The sequence below is a fragment of the Balearica regulorum genome, chromosome 1, assembly GCF_011004875.1.
Source record: "Balearica regulorum gibbericeps isolate bBalReg1 chromosome 1, bBalReg1.pri, whole genome shotgun sequence".
Taxonomy (NCBI): domain Eukaryota; kingdom Metazoa; phylum Chordata; class Aves; order Gruiformes; family Gruidae; genus Balearica; species Balearica regulorum.
In genome coordinates this window covers 124,918,055-124,936,587 of record NC_046184.1, presented here as the reverse complement: position 1 = coordinate 124,936,587, position 18,533 = coordinate 124,918,055, and the positions used below count along the sequence as shown (strand labels likewise).

The 18,533-nt window shown below is 38.4% G+C and overlaps 1 protein-coding gene across 3 annotated transcripts in view; it reads left to right on the top strand.

Annotated features, from left to right (window-relative positions):
• SYTL5 (synaptotagmin like 5) overlaps positions 1-18,533 on the top strand; it is a 98,526-nt gene that overhangs the window by 57,652 nt on the left and 22,341 nt on the right. For 2 of the 3 annotated variants that reach the window (XM_075774322.1, XM_075774311.1), the window contains exons 4-9: positions 1,844-1,956; positions 3,330-3,462; positions 5,398-5,523; positions 9,609-9,765; positions 11,368-11,497; positions 13,314-13,420. In XM_075774322.1, the coding sequence (XP_075630437.1) occupies positions 1,844-1,956; positions 3,330-3,462; positions 5,398-5,523; positions 9,609-9,765; positions 11,368-11,497; positions 13,314-13,420 (766 nt within the window). Of the gene's footprint in view, positions 1-1,843; positions 1,957-3,329; positions 3,463-5,397; positions 5,524-9,608; positions 9,766-11,367; positions 11,498-13,313; positions 13,421-18,254; positions 18,348-18,533 lie in introns of all 3 variants that reach the window. The other variant, XM_075774307.1, reaches the window with a different exon arrangement.

Genomic DNA, 18,533 nt, shown 5'->3' with positions numbered 1-18,533 from the left:
AGTCACACCTTTTCCTTCAGGTTGTCCTGAGCATGGAAAAGGGTGAAGGCACTTGTCTGGATACGGGGGTGGGGAGTGCCCTGTCTGACCTTGGTCAAGTTAAGCATTGCTGTAAGATATAGGGGTGAATAAAATCACTATCCAGGGGGAAAATGACGCTTATGGAGTTTTATGGTCAAACCTGGGAGTAACTGAGGGAGGGGAAAAAAAAAAAGAATGAACCGTGGTGGTTCATACTACAATGTAATATGCCATTTATATTGCAATGGAATATGATGGTGTAGTCAAAGGTCTGATAGGTTTATGGTTTGTTATAAAGCATTAAACTTGCTGTAAACCTTGGTATAAAAATAACACGACACAGAAGTGTGTGCTGTAAATGAATTCTGAAAATACACGTTCAGAGAAAAACTGTTTTTCGTACTAGCCAGACCATGCATAGTTTCTAATGCAATGAATCCTTTCTAGTGTTTCTGTCTAACAAAAGTAATTTAAAAATTCTGAGTGGAAACATAGAGATTTTACTTAATGCCTTACATAATGACTGGCTGATTGTGATGATGAATTATATGGAGCTTTGTCACTAGGAGTCTGCAACAAGAAGATAAGGCAATAATCTATGCACTTATGGGCACATGTTTTGGATTTGATTTTTTTTTTTTAAATGATTCATGCAAAGGTGCATGATTAATTAATAAATTAGGAAGAACTGATGATATCAGGGTTCTTTTACCAATGACAGGATCCTCTTCTGTTGTTTTTAGTATTTTCCCAAGTCAGACTCTCCATTCAGGCATGACTCAAAAGTCATTTAATAGCAAAGATATTAATCAGTGCTCTAAATCTATCTGTAGAAATTTTCATGCCCAAGAGACTAGATGATTTCTTTTCTTTATATGTTTGAAAATAAGTTTTTTTTGTTGAGCGTAAACTAAGCAGGAACTTGTCTGGAGCTAAATCAGTTTCTAATGGTTTGGAATTTGTTTGTTTATTTGGTTTTTATTTGAGTATTTGCTTAGCAGCTTTTTGCTATCAACTGTATGTAGTGAGGCAGTAGAAATGGTGATGCTTTACCATGAAACTAATTCAGGAAAGGCTAGCAATCAGCATAAAAATATACCTATGGAAAACAGCAATGCTAGTAAAGGATTTTTTTGTTGTTAGTATAGGTAAGAGAATTTGAAACCAGAAGCAGCAGCATTATCCAGAACAGTAGCAAAGACAAAAGTTCATTGCTCTGAACCTCCAACACGTAGCTAATTCCTAACAGCACTATCAGGTGAAGAAACTGCATATAGTGGCAGCATACGGATCTTAGAGATGAAATATATATATATATATATATGTATAGAGGCTTGCAGCAACCTGTATGTAACCAGGCTGAGTCCAGGAACTGCTGACTTGGCTGGCAGGAGCTTCGGTGGGGGTTTTTCTCCCTCCATCCACCATTGTTGTTTCCACAGCTCTTGTCATTTTGGAGATACTGAAAACAGGTTGGGTAGTTCACTATCCAAAGGACTAGGGAAATGGTATGTTACGTGTTTTCTATGGAAATCTGGTAAATGTAGTTGAAATGCTTTTTTTGCCAAGTTAATTTCCATGTACTGAAAATTACATTTCATTTACAAAGCAAGATGATATTATTTTTCTGCTACATGTCCTACTATCCCAAGCTGTGCAATCTTTATTTTTATATCTTTATTTTGAACTGTGCAAATCTTGTCCAGAGTTTGTGAGCATGACGGTTGAATGATGACCTAAAGGTTTAAGCAGTAGCTTTTGTTGGCCAAGTTTGTTAATGTGCATGTGTCTCTGGCTTTTTTTTTTTGTTTTCCCCATATAGACAGCTACGGATAGTGACAGGAGAATGGTTTTTTGAAGAGAGAGCAAAGCGCTTCAAACAATCAAATCTTGGAACCGATGTTGTCAGACAGTCTATCCTACGCAAATTCCCAGGTAGGGATCAGGAGAGATTTGCTGGTGCTTAATACATTCGAACCTTGTTTCCAGAGTGTTTGACTTGTATTGTATTTTATTCTTCGCTGTTGGAGGTGTAAGTATAATCAGTATTTTAATCTTAATTTCCTATTTGGGTATTACTGTGCAGTGATGTGTGAATGATTAATATATAGGAAAGGTAAGGTATAGATGAATGAAGAAGTATCTCTGTGGAGAGAGCGAGCTGCTTAAAATCTCAGTGTCCAGACAGGTGGACAGTATTATGCAGCTGCAAAGCCAGGAGCAGAGGCTCTAAAAGTTCATTCTGAGTTCCTGCCAGGAAGTTCAGCTGTATGCAGAGATCTAAACTCAGCCTTTTTTTTTTTTTTCACTTTGGCTCTCTTACTTGTGATGGTGGTATGTTAAAAGTATTTCATTTTTCTTCTTCAACTCTGAATAAGAAAGATAAATTTTAACTCCTGTGCTGTATGCTGGAACATGGGCTACATCCAGACTACTTGGTACTTCTCAGTTCTTACTTGACTTTCCTTTTTGCCCAGATATCTCCAATAAATCGCACCTGCAGTTTTAGGTACAGTAAACAGTCTGGCCATCTCAACCAAGCACTGCAAGCATACCGTGTCTGCGAGCCGCCGTGGTACCTTGCATGGTACCACAGGACCGCTGGTTTAATAAACGCTGATGCTTCTGACTTCACTTAACTACTTCACCCTGCACACAGAAGCTGTAATTTAGGAAGTCTGCTTTCAGATGTAGCATTTCAGTAGGAAGGTGGTGGGTATGGGCAGTTGGTGGGGAGAGGGACTGCATTACTGCCATTGGGAAAATGCCTGGTGCAAATATGCGGCTTGGCAAAATGCTGATCTTGCCAATATCACTGCGGTTCAGAAGCTGTCAAACTGGCAAGTATCTAATGTTCTTTGGGTTTTGATGTTATGCAGCCTGTCAAATTGGCTATTTATTTTGTGATTTGTTACTTTGTTATTTGATAGATATATTAAAGATATACTTAGGCCATTTTCCCCACACCTTGATCCTAGTTGAATAAACATTTTAATTAGAAAAACATTCTTTAATTTAACAAAGAAAATACTGTACACTGATAGTTCAAGGCAAGACTTCATAATGAGAAACATTTCAAGGTCCTTAAAGTTTTGTTTTATTTTATAAAAAGGAAAAGCCAAAGAATGCCCCAAGTTGGTTTTTTTTCCATGCTATTTTATCATATGGTTTGATATGATATTGAAAAATATTTAATATTTATTTTTATTTAATATTGAAAAATAATACCTATTTTTGTAGGCTGTTTGACATGCTGCCTTTTTTTGTGAAAGCATTCACTTTTTTTTTTCTTTCCCCCTCCACTGAAGATACGGTTTCCAATAAAGATGAAGGAAGAACATTTAAAGATGAACCCCAAGAGAATGAAGAAAAAAGGACAGATGTATCAGTTTCCTCCACAACTGGGCATAAATCAGTCTTCAGTGGACCTAGAAAGATAGGGTAAAGCCTTTTTTTTTTTTTTTTTTGGAAACTGGTAAATCGAATAACAACTGTATGTGGTTGGATGGATTTTCTTTTGAGTTTCTCCAGCGTTTCACATCAGCCTCAAACTTTCCAGGGTTAGAAACAGCCTTTGTTTAAAAGTATACTTACTATAATTAGAGTGCTGTTTCCTAGGAAATGCAGCAGTAATTAGTCTTCAGCTATAAAGGTAGCAGAAAAAAAGGCAATTTTACTCCTGGATTTTTCTTGTTTATACCCGGAAGTAACACAGTGTCCCTAAAGGCAGGTTTGCTGAAGAAGCAAATGTAAAAAATAGTATTTGCGAGGCCTGTTTTTTATGTACACTGATTGGTTCTGCTCTCAAGTCAAGTTTTCCTTCAGCTTCCAGCTGTGCAAATGCAGTCGAACAGTCAAGCAGTGCTCCTTTGTTGTGCACGTGACGGTGAATAAACAGATCTATTGCTGGTCATCTTGCAGTCTCAGTGACGCACGTAGCCCCAGCTTGGCTACGCCCTTAGAGGAGCACTCGCTTACTCTCAGGGGACATAGACAGATGCATTGAATATATGGTTGCACAAATGGTGTCTGGACATAACTTGAGGCTGTTGGGTGAACGAGAAGAAAAATCGGATGAACGTTCATATCATGGCTGGAGCTTCATGGGCTGGTAGTTGGAAAAGTGTTTCTGTTGCAAGAAAGAACACATTTTATTATGAATCCTAAATATAGGGTAGGTAGATAGCTTTCTACAGCTTTTTTACTTTTGAGGACAGCTGAGTAGGGAATTACTTGTTCCAGTGACTCCAGAAATTAACATGAGTGATTTATCTCTCTTTAATATTGGGGGAAAAGAGCATCGGGACACCTCTGGCTTCTCAAATTAAGGTGAAGAATCTACTATAATCTAGGGAATCTACTATAATAGGACATAGATGTTGCTCTGAATCATGCTAACTGGTAGCTATACTAAAAGTGCATCAATGTTTACTCTTCTAATCCTCTTTTCATTTAAATCCTTTGTGCAAATCTATTAGTCATATTTCCTTATGTGAAACAATTAATTTTTATAATTGTCTGTTGCTTATTTTAGTGATGTGCAGCCTTTTTCAATTTGTGGCCTGAAATGTTTTCTGGTGATGGCATTCTCTATAAAGGAAATTTAATCCTACAAGAATTAGGCTTGTTTTTCCTAGTATATTTTGTGGCCTGTCTTAGAAGCGATTCATTACTCCTCCTCTTCCTTCCTTGCTCCTTCTTCCTCCCTCAGGTTCCACATTCATATATCTCATGAGTGTATTTGTTTTAGCAAAGGCATTTTGGGGCCAACTCCTACTGATGCTTAGTGTCAGGGGATAACAACAGTCTGCTGTTTGTAAGTCTATGAAGAATACTATTACTTTTCAAACCTTTATTTAATTTCTTTCATTTCTGTCTTATTAGGCCACATGTTGCAGGGTAAGAGGATGATGTTATGTTTTCAGAAAATAGCATTTTTGGGGCATTGATGCATCTAATTGTAGAAATTGCAAAGCAGTCTTTAAGAGAAAATACATGTAGTGTAAATTGCTAGGAGAAATACACATACTTAGTTAAAAATACTTTGCTGTGTATAAACTGTAAAAAATAAAATAAAGAGAGAGGAATATTCACAAAAGGCACTTCTGGTTCAAAGCTTGAAGTGGCCAAGTTGAGTAGGAGGGATGTTTTAATGCTTTGTGCCTTAAAAAACAGTTTATAGCAAATATGATGTTTATTTTTGTTCATAGGAATCAGTTTGATAACCAGATTTAATAGTCTGTTGACCCTTATATCCAGAGCTGTCTGTAGGTCAGATGAAATTAAGAGAATGCGCACATCACAGTATTTCAGCCAGGCTGCTGTTTCCTGGGAAGAAAAACAATTTTATAATCTTTTATTCCCTGTTTTCATCAGGAAGGTAATTAGGGCAGCTACCAAAGGAGAAATTACAAATACAAAAGATGAAGGTGAAAGGAACACAGGCTCAGAAGCTGAAACCAAAAGTCTTCGCAGTGGCAAGTCAACGCCTTGCTCTGAGAGGTGAGCAGCAGAAATCTGGTACAGCTTATGCCAGGATTGACTGGGGTGTGCATCTGTCCTCTGTGTTGCATTGCATCTTTGAATGCTCAACATTAATACTATCTGAGAAGCAGAGCTTATGTTTAAAATAAAAAAGAAAAGAAAAAACTCTAAACATTATCTCCTCTGTCTTCCTTTACTCTCCTGGTGTTCAGCTGGTGATTGTGGTCAGTACGTTGTATTTTGTTTTCTGGCTTTTCATCAATGAACTCTGTTCATGTTACAGAACTGAGACCCTTTGTTGAAAAGTTTTTCTTTGGTAATGACATGTTAATTGATTATAATTTATACTTTCTTCTTCAGAGGCTCTGTTTGCTCTTCTCTTTCTATGATTATTGTCCCAATTATTTGTAATAGAATGCCATTTATCGTTCTTCCAGGCTTAAGAAATCTCTGTTATTGCCTCTGTTGATAGCATTATAAAGTGCCAGGTGCAACATTCCTCTCATGTCCCACCACCAAAATGAATCCAAAAAATAGTACACTTTTTTCTTGCACGGTTAGTTAGTCTATACTGGATGGAGACCCACAATCTTTGCTCAGGTGCACACACCTAGAAATTTTACCATCTGGATTGAAAAATAATAATAATTTGCTGTAAGATCCAATAGAAATTTCTAGCTCTAAACCAGTGTTCCTGGGAGAGTCCAAACAGGTATACAGGAACACAGGATATCAGGTAAAAGGAACGTCATGAAGTTTAATTCACCCACAGATGAGCCTTCTTGTTTAAGCAAGAACTTGCTTTCCTTTGTGACCTACAATTCGAAAATCCAGTTGCTGAATGTTCTGCAACATGCTTGAAGTTGATGGTCACAATCTTCTTGAAAGTTCATCATTTGATTTTTTTTTTTTTCAGTGGATGCTGCGGTACTTACTAGCCAAATCTGCTTTCAAGCTGGTTTTCTTCTTTAATCTATACACAGTTCACTAAGGTGGTTTTTTTCACTAAGCTGATTATGCCTTCTGTATCTAACCAGATTCATACTTTACTTTTATGAGACCAGAAGTAATATTTTTGCTGGTTAGAGTACAGATGAGCAAAGGATCTAAGAGACAAAAACTCAGGAATCTGGTGTCCGTGCTGCTTAACCCTAAGGTTATGCAATATTAAGTAACATTATTGAAGTTTACCAGAGTAAGGACAAAGGGATGCTTGTGAGAGATCTGTGCAGCAGTTTCGATGTGCCAGACTGCAAGAAAATTATCATGCAGTTAATCGTAAGTGAAGCAAAATAATTTTGTTTGGGGTGGTAGAATTCAGCACCTGATAAGCTCTGTGCACAGGCTTAGAAGGATAAATAGGGTGAAGTATTCTATAAAAATAGCCTTTATGTTTGATTACCTTGCTTGACTTTCACATAAAGCATCAATTTCTAGCTTTTGCCCAGAGCCAGGGTGCAGGATTTATTAAATTAGGAGTATTGAATCATTATGGCAACTGCCTTCTCTACCCATCATCTCATCCTCACCTGGACAAATTGGTGTCCTTTGTCATAGTAACCCAGCTGTGTTGCCAGGAGATGCTTTTGGTACGGGGCTGAATTATTTTGCTGTCTGTGGAAGATGTGGCACTTTGTAAATACTAGCCTGGGGAAGGATTGAGGAGCAGCTCATATTTCTCAGTAGAGGGATGAAAATTCCTGTCTTGTACATGCATGGTTAAATACTTTAATTAGATATTTGAGGATGCTTGCTTTAGTTCATCTATTGTTAATTTAAAGAACTGAGTAGTAATTATTAAAAATAATAGCAAAGTTTCCCAGGCTGCCCTCCCTAACTGTTTTGAGTTTCAAATTAAAAGAATATAACAACATCTTGTGACACTGTAGCTGCCCTAGATTTTCCTGCATATTTCTGATTCTTGTAATTGCCGTCATCTTTTTAGCTGTATTGTCAAAATTGGTAGTATTTCACCTACCAGCAAGAAAACTGAGAGAGAATTTTTATTCTTTCTAAACATTTTGGTTTAAGAGAAGATGCACTGAGCTGGGAACAGGGAGTCCCAGGCCATGAGTTCATTTCTTCAACCCCAGCAAAAATGTTTTCTTTTGCAACTGAATGCACTGGGAGGCTGCATCAGGATGCTTCTATGAGAATTAGTATAGGTATTTCAGGCTTATCTACACAGGCACACTACCCTATCGTACTGAGGTCTTGTCTACCACATGGAAATGCCTGGCATAGTCAAGTTAAAACAACGTTTTTCTTTTGTTGTCTACTTAATATGCGTATAAAATGTGTTGAACTTCTCTAATAGCAGACTGAAATAAGGGGTACAGGAGAGGTCTGTTTAGCAAGTTTGATGTGTAAGTGCTCAGCCTGACCGGTGACTCCTGCAGAACCCCTTGTAACATGTTTTCAAATCTTTTATCCCAGCCTACTATTACTTCAGAACGCTTCTCTTGATTTACGTTAGTTTACACAGTGAGGAAAAAAAAATCTGTAACAACAGTTTTTGTAACAGAAAGTCACAACAACCCATCCAAAATGGTGTGACATGCAATGAAACTCAGGTTGGCTACTTGGTATGCACTGACAGGTTTGGAAATTAAGGTGTGTGCGTCTAAGTCCAACAGCTTTTATAAAATACAGATGACAACCAGTAACCTTGATTTTTCTGACTTTGCAAGCACCAAAACGGGTGGGACCAAAAATCAACCACGGCACATTTAGTAGGATTTGTTGATTACTAGCTCATCAAATTTAAAAGCAGCAGTGCATGTGTATGAAGTGCACATGCATAAAAGCATGTTTATTATGCATTATCTGTGGTAGTCAATACATGAAATTGGAGAGTAAGGACAGCCTAAACCAAGTGAAGGTGAAATTCAGATGTTGTCCAGCACAATGAAAATGCCTGCAGATCTGAAATATTTATTAAGTGAGCTTATTTTGGCTGAAAATGTACTGTTCCAAAAATTTTCTCCAGCAAATTTGCACTACTATTGTCCTCTGACACTGTATTTTCCATACGGAGTAGCTGCAGTTCCTGCATTAATTCATATTTATCTGTTGGGGTTTTTAAAGTAGTAGGTAGAAATGTATGCAGAACTGTTACCGTCCTGCAAGACTTTTTGAGATTTCTCTAAATTGTGAAGAAAAATGAAAGGTTTGAACTGATGGTTGTGGAGAAAGAAGAGTTGATCAGCCAAGAACTTTTAACTGCAAAGCAAATTTCAAATGAAACTAAAACTAATTGGAAATGTGTTGAAATACATTTAAAAATAATTTTCATCGTTTCAAGAAGTCAAAAAAGTGCAGCAGCTTACCCTTTCTAACTCTCAATGTTCACATGGACTAATCAATATTTTCTAATAGAAAATATCCCATGGAAAAATTTCTGCCTATTGTGGTATTAGAAAACAGTCGAGTTCTGGTATGCTGATTACAGCTCATCTTTTTGTCACTTTTACTAACATGAAACCTGGCAGAAAGACTTGTCCAGCTTTCCTAGCTTTCCGAGCTGGTAGAAAGAAACCACCAGGTTGGATGAAGAGTCATTACTGCAATATAAACAAGACAGTGAGCAAGTTGTTGTTTTTCTAGAGAGGGTGGAGAGCAGATAGCCAAGGATTTGTAGACTTTCTGGAGATAATGCTGGCGTTAACACCAGCTGCAGAAGTGGCCAGAGCTGTCATGTCACCACAGTTTTCCTTTAAACCAAGGAGCAGCCTGGTAGGAAGCGTTACATGAGTTGTCGCACCCGCTGTTGGGATGCGAACGCAGTTTGAAATGAACATGGGCAAATGCAGCTTCTGCAGCCTGGACAAGAGCCACCCACTTGAGCTATTTGCAGTTCTGGTAGAAGTCCTGAAAACAGGTGTATGTATATTTTTATATGTGCAATATATAACTGTAATTCACCTTTGCCTGTGTTTTTCTTTCCAGCTAACCATTTTCTCGCAGTGAATCACGCAGTTCATCCAGGGCAATGTTATTCTAGTAAATCGTTTCCATGGCTGTCTTCTCGCAATACTTTGCTAAATGGGTTGCCTCGGTTTGCTCAAAGCAATAATGCTTTAATACTCTTCTCTCCGTCCCAGAGGGAGCACTCTCTCACTGAACGGCGGCGATGCAGAGGCCACCGCGGGCCATCCGAAAGGGGCCGTGGGTCCTGCGAGCAGAAGCAATGTTTCCATACCTTCCCTCCCTAGGCCTCCGGCACTCAGCACGCGCAGCATGACCGCAGATTATAGCAGGGTAAGTACGGCGATGTAGAGCTGACACCAAACGAGATGACTCGGCTGGTATCTGCCCTGTTAGATCAGTTTGTAACCCGCAAAGGACAAGCTTGACAGAGAAGATTTTGTTTCTTCCTTAATTCTGCTGGGACCAGTAAAGGTCTCTACTAGAACAGAATTTGTCATGCTCTGCCAGTGATGGTTTTGGTTCGGCAGACATTTTTCTTATGCCTAAAAGTTGCTGCTGATGTCCATGATTACATAATGAGTTACAGATTCTGAAGTGGGAAGCACAAGGGATGGGAGTAAGCGTTTTTGGCACTTCAGGGCCTTGAGTAAGTGCTGTGAACTAAGGATGTGACTTTCTAGCATGCAGGGCTCAGCATGTTTCCCACTAACTTCTAAGGGAAATGTTGCAAGCTCAGCACTTGCAGAAAATCAGGCCGTACTGATTTGAATTTTTTCTGGATTTGGACACTGGACTCTGCATAAATTATGGCATAACACAAAATGTGTGCTAGACACTTTACGAAAATGAAATATGGGATTCCTCTTACCGGCTGTTAGGCCTCTTGGGATGTAGGTGGCCACGTCTGAGCTAGCCATCTTGGCTGCTTTGCAATCAGCAGAAGGATGTGGCTCATCTAGCCAGAGGCAGACACTCTCCGTTCCCAGACAGCCTGCCTGTTTGTCAAGCAGCTTCTTCTGGCTGTGCACTGAGATGCCCATCCTGAATTTGTTTCAGTCACCTCTCTTAAGAAATCAGGATTGTACTAGCAAGTTATGCTAAGCTGCCATAAGTGTACAAGCAAAGTGAAATTTATAGTCGGAAGCAATGCCTTTTACCATTAATGTTTGGGAAAAAGGTAGATGAGCATTTGAGATCAGAGCCCTATTGAACACATCAATTTTTTCTAACTTCTAACTACTTGGCCTAATATATTGTCTTTCATAATAAAAAGTAAATTAGTATATGTGAAGGGACGTTTTGGGAACTGTCAATAAATTAATACTTGTTTTATTTATATTCTTGTTGGCACACAGACTGACTTGATTTCAAGGGCATTGGATTTGGTTGAAAAAGGCCAATCCATTTAATTTAGATGGAGTTATGTTGTTAGCTATTCCTTTACAAGAAGGCAAAAAGCCATAATGATATCAAGCATATTTGCTTTATTTAAGGGATTATACCAGCGTAATTTAATTAGTTCAAGTCCATTTGGGTTTACCCTGACTGAAATCATTATGCTGGTATAAAAACAATAGGGTTTATCTTTTCATTCTTTTTTTTTTTCTTTTCTTTTTTTATTTTATTTCCAAGCTAAGTGAACTTTTAGTAGTTTGAGTATTTCACTTCCCTCCCCTCACTCGTGATGCGTTGCTCTGATTCTGCAGTTGCAAACTCAGAATGTATGCATGAATCACATCTTTGTGCAAATTTTATGCATGATCTGTGCTAAGCAAAGCAGATTAGATTGTAATCTAAATATATTCAGTAATGGACTGGCTTCTAAAGGAGCTTTGGAGTTCTGGGAGCTAATATAAATGATGCTTTTGCAGACTGATAGTGAATAAGCTAGCTTTTTGTATTTATGAGATGTGCATTTTTCTTACTGGGCAGGACATTGGCTTAGAAAATGGCATGATTATTCCAGCAAGTGAAAGTGTACCTGAAGATTTAGTGAAGAAGCACTGTAGGAAAGCATCTGGAACACCTTCCATTGCAGTTTCTAGGGTATCTTTGTCATCAGGCAAGTATTAAGTCTTTTCCTTCTTTCTGCCAGCCTTTATCATCAGAGCATTATTCCTATTGTTGTGACTCTGCTTCTTTTGTTTTTAAAGCACACTGAAAGATCAGATGTAAGTTTCATAAATTTGTTCATATTCATTCTGAAAGTTTTTCCCTTTTGCTAACCAAGTTTATACCACTTCACAAGTTTTACATTTGAAAAAATGATAATCCTAACCCCAGTGATGTTGGCACGATGTTAGTATTAGGTAAATCACATACTCTTAGGATTGTTACAAGATTTCATTCGTAATTGCACATTGTTAAATCATTCTCTGTGTGGTCAAATGTATAAAATACTACGTATCTGTGATCTGTGTAAAATACTACTGTGCTACTGCCATTACATTTCACACCCACTTTGCTCAGAAGTAAATTTGGGAAACAGCCATCGGAGAACAAGTGTCTTACAGACATCACGTCATTTCATTTTTATACGTCATGCACCAAACCAGTCGATTCAGCTGTAGTTTACCTCCTTTCATCGGAGGCTGTTAGGTAAATGAGGCTTGCACAGTGAGGTGCTGTCAGAGCCATTCTGCAACACTGGGTGGAGATCCTCCTCCTATCTGAAATAGGAGGCAGGAGCACCCTGCGCTCTTCTGCTTCTTCCAGGCACTCGGTCAGCTTCTTATGGGGCTAACAGAGTGGGTTCAGATTTACAGGTTTCTCTCTGAAAGGCAGCAGGGCTCACTTTATTTCAGCTGAATTTAGCCCAAAGCAGAAACCTAGTGTCATATCCCACAGAGCTAATCAAAGGAGATAGCGTTCTTCACCTTAGATTTTTTCAACTTGAAAGCATTAGAGTTTCTTTGAGAACATTGTACAGTGCAATTCCAGGCAGAGGTGTTACAGACTGCAACTTTTTTATGAAGTGAACATTCTCCTGTTTCTGCTACCTTATAAAATAAAAGTTTTCCTACTAGAAAAGAACTGAAAGCAGATGGATGCTGAGCAAAATTGCAGGCAACCTGGGAATGGGCCTCAGACTCTTCATTGTCTCCTTGTTGGAGGATGTTGAAGGACATTAAGCTCAGGAGAGTGACCCTTTCTGTCACATCAGCTATAGCCCAGGTAGAAGACGAAGAGTTAAAAACTTCCCAGATTACCGTTAGATCCTGCAGGTAGGATTCTCTTCCCCCTCTTTCTTTCTCAATATACAGTTGCACAAAATATTTATATGGGGAGAACTAGGAAAATCTTTCTCCAAGACATCTAACACGTCTTATGCCTATAGAGTAGATGAGAACCTGTAGGACTGAAAGAAGCTTGTGCAGGTCTCAAGACTTCTTTGCTTCCTCCTCCTTTCTGCACAGGGAACATCAGTAATGCAGAAGTACTTTCTATGTCCATCTGTATCCCTAGTTGCTTAATTCTGAAGCAGACGCTGGAGGAAGTTTGGTGGTAGTGGGAGATGTGATAATCACTGTGAACACGTGGACTGCAAGTTTTGCAATATTCCAGGCTGACAGACCTATCAGAAAAAGTCAAAAGCTTGATCTATAGTACTATCCACAGGAGCCCATTACGGCAGAAAAATAGTGCAGGGGGAAAAGTATTGGCCAGAAGGCTGAATGGCATCAGAAAACATGTTTTTCCATTTATCATATTGATGTTCAGTTGTCATAGAGTTTGTGACAGATACCTAAAATATTGTTTTGATGTTTTTTCTTAAAAAAACAGTTGGGTTCAACACAACACTTATTAAAGTGTGGAAGATGAAATGGAATATTTTTGTACGAATTATAGCAAACATTTAAATTGTTTTTATTTTCCAGATCGTAGCCGATCTGAGATAGATTTAAGTGAATCTTTCTCTGAAGGAAATGAGGAGACTCTGAGCATAAGAAGCAAATCTGTACCTAGTGCCTTAGATCAGGAACTGGTGAGTTATAAATATGTAAATGTTTATCTGGTGGAAATCCTGTTTGTTCAGACTTATGATATCAGCACTGTATGTATACCTATATAAAATATAACTAATGCAGGACATTTTCAGGGATATTTATCGAGTTTTTAAATAGCTTCATCTTCTGAGTATGTTGGCTATAGAATGATTCCAATGAATAGTCACGGTTACAGTTTGTTATTATTCGCTGTTCTTTGAGTTTACAGGTGAAAGAAATCTGGGCTGAAAATAAATTTCAGGCACTATTTTACACATGCTCTAAAGTTCTGTTAATTCATACTTTCTTCGACTTTAATTTTGATGCTGAGAAATACTATACTTTAAAGGCTCTAATCTTTGTCTTGTTTTGGTTTTCCCCTTATATATTTTTTAGCAAACAAAGCCCCAACTTTCTGTTCTGCCACTGTTTCTTGCCTGTTCTTCCTGATCACTGTCTTCTCCCATACATCTCCATGCCTTTTTCTATGTCTTCTGTGGGCCGCTTTTCCTGAAGTGATTCACAACTTCCCTCTCCTCTTACGCACATATCCAAGATACGCAAGTTGCAGGTGTGCATCAATGCTATAAAAGAATTTCCAAGTTTGTTAAATATGCATGAGGGAGAAAAAAGATGAGATACTTAAATAATTCTTCATCGAATCATAGTTTATTCTAAAGTTTCCAAATAGCTTAAAAAAACCCATGACCCTCTGTGTTATGGTTTATGCATTTTGTCTGTTGTCATAGTCCTTTCCTCTTTTCAGAAAAGCATTGACCATGGGAGATGTTTCTCCTTCTTGTAGCATTTGATACTCTGGGTTTGGTGGAACACAATGTGTTGGGATTCCCATTCATTTCTTGGGTTGTAAGCACTCAGAGAATCTGCCTGCAGCACTGCTTTGTTTGGGTTAATCTTTAAGGAAATAAACCAAGTGCTTCCTGTGTGTCAGATTTCTGTGGAAGAAAAAATAGGTGGTTTATGTTTTAATTGCGGTCAAGAAAAAGGATGTGTTATTGATTAAGAAGTTGGAAAATATCGCAGAAGTATAAAATAAGAAAATACAAGCTTTAAATATCTCTATATTAGTTTCCTGCTCTAATTGTGCATGGTGCAGTAGTTATCACCTAGGAATTTCTGAGGCAGGTGCCAGAGATGCCAAGTCCAGAGTTGTTTTCTGTTCTTTGATTTTTATTTTTATTTTTTGTCTTCCTCATACTCCGAGCTTTTCTCTTTTTCTTTTTTTTTTTTTCTTCTTTTCTTGCTGACTCTGAATGAAATTTCAGATTGCATCTCAGCAACTCTGTAGCTTCTTTGCTAACATAGGGGACCTCTCTTGTGGCATAACCTTGATTTAGTTGCTCTGAGGTCTGTGAGAGTGCCAATTCCCCTTTCAACTTCATTCATAATGGGGTTTGTAGATCTCCGATTCTACCCATGTACTCACTTGCTCTGTCTTATGAAATCAATTGACTGCATTCATCAGCTATAGCGTTACCATGTTTTTTAGGATAGTTTGACTCACACAAGTCCTTCAGAGTCTTGCCCTATATTCATTATGTATGCAGTCTTTTGAGATAAAGGAGTTTAGCTTCTTTGATGCTTGATATGAGGCAAAAAGAAAGATATCTGAGAAAAATAACAACAGCTTCTGCAGCCTGAGAAAATTTATATCATCTTTTCTCCTGGCCAGGTGGTGGAGCTAGCTGAGGCTCTTCATTCTCTTATTTCTGGGTGATGGGAGCTGACAGCGGTGATGTGAGCTGACAGCGGTGATGTGAGAGATGCCACATGTCAATAGGATAGGCAGATTGCTGGAATTTATCAGCTGAAAGTGTGGGAAAAGGCTTTTAACTGCTTTGCTCCCAGCTTTATCAGGAAAGCCTATTACACATACAGAGAAATAAGCTGAAAAATTGCTTCTCTAACTTACCTTGTCCTTGATAATGAAAAGGGATACTCTCATGAGACCCCACCTGGAGTACTGCGTCCAGCTCTGGGGTCCTCAGTACAAGAGACATGGAGCTGTTGGAGCGAGTCCAGAGGAGGGCCACGAAGCTGATCAGAGGGCTGGAGCACCTCTCCTGTGAGGACAGGCTGAGAGAGTTGGGGTTGTTCAGCCTGGAGAAGAGAAGGCTCCAGGGAGACCTTACAGCAGCATCCCTGGAAGTGTTCAAGGCCAGGTTGGATGGGGCTTTGGGCAACGTGGTCTAGTGGAGGGTGTCCCTGCCCATGGCAGGGGGGTTGGAACTGGATGGTCTTTGAGGTCCCTTCCAACCCAAACTGTTCTAGGATTCTATCACAACTCCCAGAAACCCGTATACTGTAGTACTTATTTATCGAGCAGTATGGGGAACCAGTTAAATCTAGTGTTGTGTTCAAGTGTGAGCACCTTATCTAGAGAGGTGTGTGTCAAATTCCTGACCAACCAGTGTTCATTACATGCTCAGCTGCTTTATTCGAAATAATTGGATAATGTGCATTTTATAATCCCTACTGGAGACCATGAGATTAATATCCTACTAGCTCTAAGTTTAATAAGCGAATAACGCTAACCAATTATGTAGTTGCAGTTCTGTAACATCTCCTGAGAAACATAATCATTGTGGTGCAAAATGAATTAAGACCATAGATTAAATGTTAACCATTTTTTGTTTTTTAGCTTTAGATATCTGCTTGCAGACAAAATTTGGCAGTCAGCTAGCTGTCTTTGGGACTTTTTGTGAAGCACTGTTAATATTTGAGTGTCTAAACCCAGTCTGAAGATGTTGCCTTACTTTTTTTGTCCTGTATTTAATTTTTCAGCAATAAAAGTGTAGCATTGTTTATTTTAAAGTCCACAGGTACATATACAACAGTGTAAAGGAAAGAGTTTTGCATGTGTTACCAGAATTGCTTCTTCCTCTTGTATAGGCAAGAAAGTTGTGCATTCTTGTGGCAGGTTTTAAACTTGGGTACATCATCTGAATTCTGAAGTCAATGAGGAGAGTAGAAATGAAGAATTTGGGGGGGGGGGGGGGGTTGGTTTTATTTTAGGTTTGGTTGTTGTTGTTATTTTTACTATTGAAGGATTCAGCACTCTGTCTGTCTCCCTGAAATGGTTAGCTCTGTTGTGCCTGGGTCTCCATGGACCTTTGTCCTTAGAGTATATTCAGTGCCCTGGATAGATTAGAAAGAGAAGAGACCAGCAGAGGAGGCTCATCGTAAGAACATGAAGCTAAGAGGAATTTTTGCTTCAGTATGTAAATTTTGGTCCCAAATAGAGTGATGGCTTGTCCTGATTTCCCTCTGCTCAATATTAAATATGCAGTTACAACTGGAAAGCAGTAATAGAAAATTTTGCATCGCTTTCAGCTGATTTTATTTCAGTTCAGTCACTGGAGCAAAGAAGAGGAGATGTAATAGCTAGTTTTATGCATGCTAATGACAAATGCTCTGCAGATCTTTACATAAACTGTGACAGTTCAACTCTCCTGCAGCATTTCTTCTCTGCTCTGTTTTTCCCGATTAGCATAGAAGTCTGAGACTCCTGAGTTTGAATACAGTACTTCTCTGCTTAGTTTAAGAGTGAGAGTGACTAAGCAATAGAGAGTGAGGTAGGTCACCATGTGAGATTATTATAGCTGCAAAGCAGATATAAGGAAGTTGAACATTTGACTTCCATTAAAATGAAAAGCAGAGTCTTTCAAATTACCTGCCATAAGGTTTAAGGAAATGCTTGAAATTTCCAAACTACACTTAACAGGATGATAGCTATCTGTTGGGTTTTTTTTCCTGTAACTTTTACTTAAAGTTAACAGTTCTTTTAGGACCATCAACCAGATTTTAAGTTTCTTTTTAGATTTTACTTCATTGCTGTGTTTAAAAACTGAAAATTATTTTTCTTCTGTATATGGGTTAAAGATGTTACAGTCCAGTCTTGTGTATTAAAACTCAAGCACATATATGAAGCCGTGCAATTACTGATTTCTCCTCCATTTTTTAGAATTATTAAAATAGTACAGGAATTTAATTATTTTTAAAACATGCACATCAGCTGGGTTTTTTGTTTACCCCTCAAATATATTCAGTGCGTATGATGGCAGGACAAGTTTCTTCCCATGTGATTTGACAATAACCCACAGCTTTCAACACTGCCTGTTAGAAAGTGGATCTGTGTTAATGATCATGTTCAGGAAATCTAAGCAGCATGAAAGTGTGCAAGTGTAATGTGTTGTGGATAATAATTGGAAAATTGGATTTCTGGATTGTAAAAATATGTGTCCAAAACATGGAACCTGGACTGTAACCAGGAAATCAATCATCTAATGGCTTCTGGCTACAAATGTCTTCAGATGAACCAGTATCAATGATCCCCTGGCTCCTGGTATCAGACCTTAATTTGCTTATTTCTTTTGTTAAGATTTGAAAAATTCTAACCAGGTCCCTCTAAGATTTCCAAACCTGAATTCCTGAATGCAAATACTAGTAAGCAGAATAAAGCAATTCACATGGGATTGTTAGCAGGCATGGAAGTGGGTTTTGTTTATGTGCACAGCTGTTGGCCATGCAAAGGTATGCGCCTCCAGAATAAGATATGAACTATGTGTGTCAAGTTTTTCGCTTCTTAAGCAATTGAACCCTGAAACCCTAACAGCGTCTTTTCCCCTTATGCTGTGTGCCTGTGTAAAGATGTGGAAAATGTAAATCAGAATTCCTCTCTAGAGATTAGAAATTTGAACATATCCTGCACTGTCCTCCTAAAGTGGAAAATAAATGAAACAAAACTAAGAGACAGAAGCTGACCAAATACAGAACAGAACACGATGACTAAAACACCTGTTTGTCATTTAGGATTATCTGGATGAAAGAGAAGAAGATATTGATGACATAGTGGCCTCTCGTTATTCAAGGAAACATGGACATTTGACAAGTGGATTATCAACAGTAAGATCTTGAGTAGAAAACATATGCTTTTTTCTTCCACAAAAGTCCATTGTTCCTCCAAAAAGAAGTTTAACTTCATACCACTTAGCAGCAGATCATCTTTCATCCTGCACTTGAGAAACATCCTTTAACATTTATATAGTTTTTCTATTATATTTTTAATGCTGTTCAAAGGTAAAATCTTGT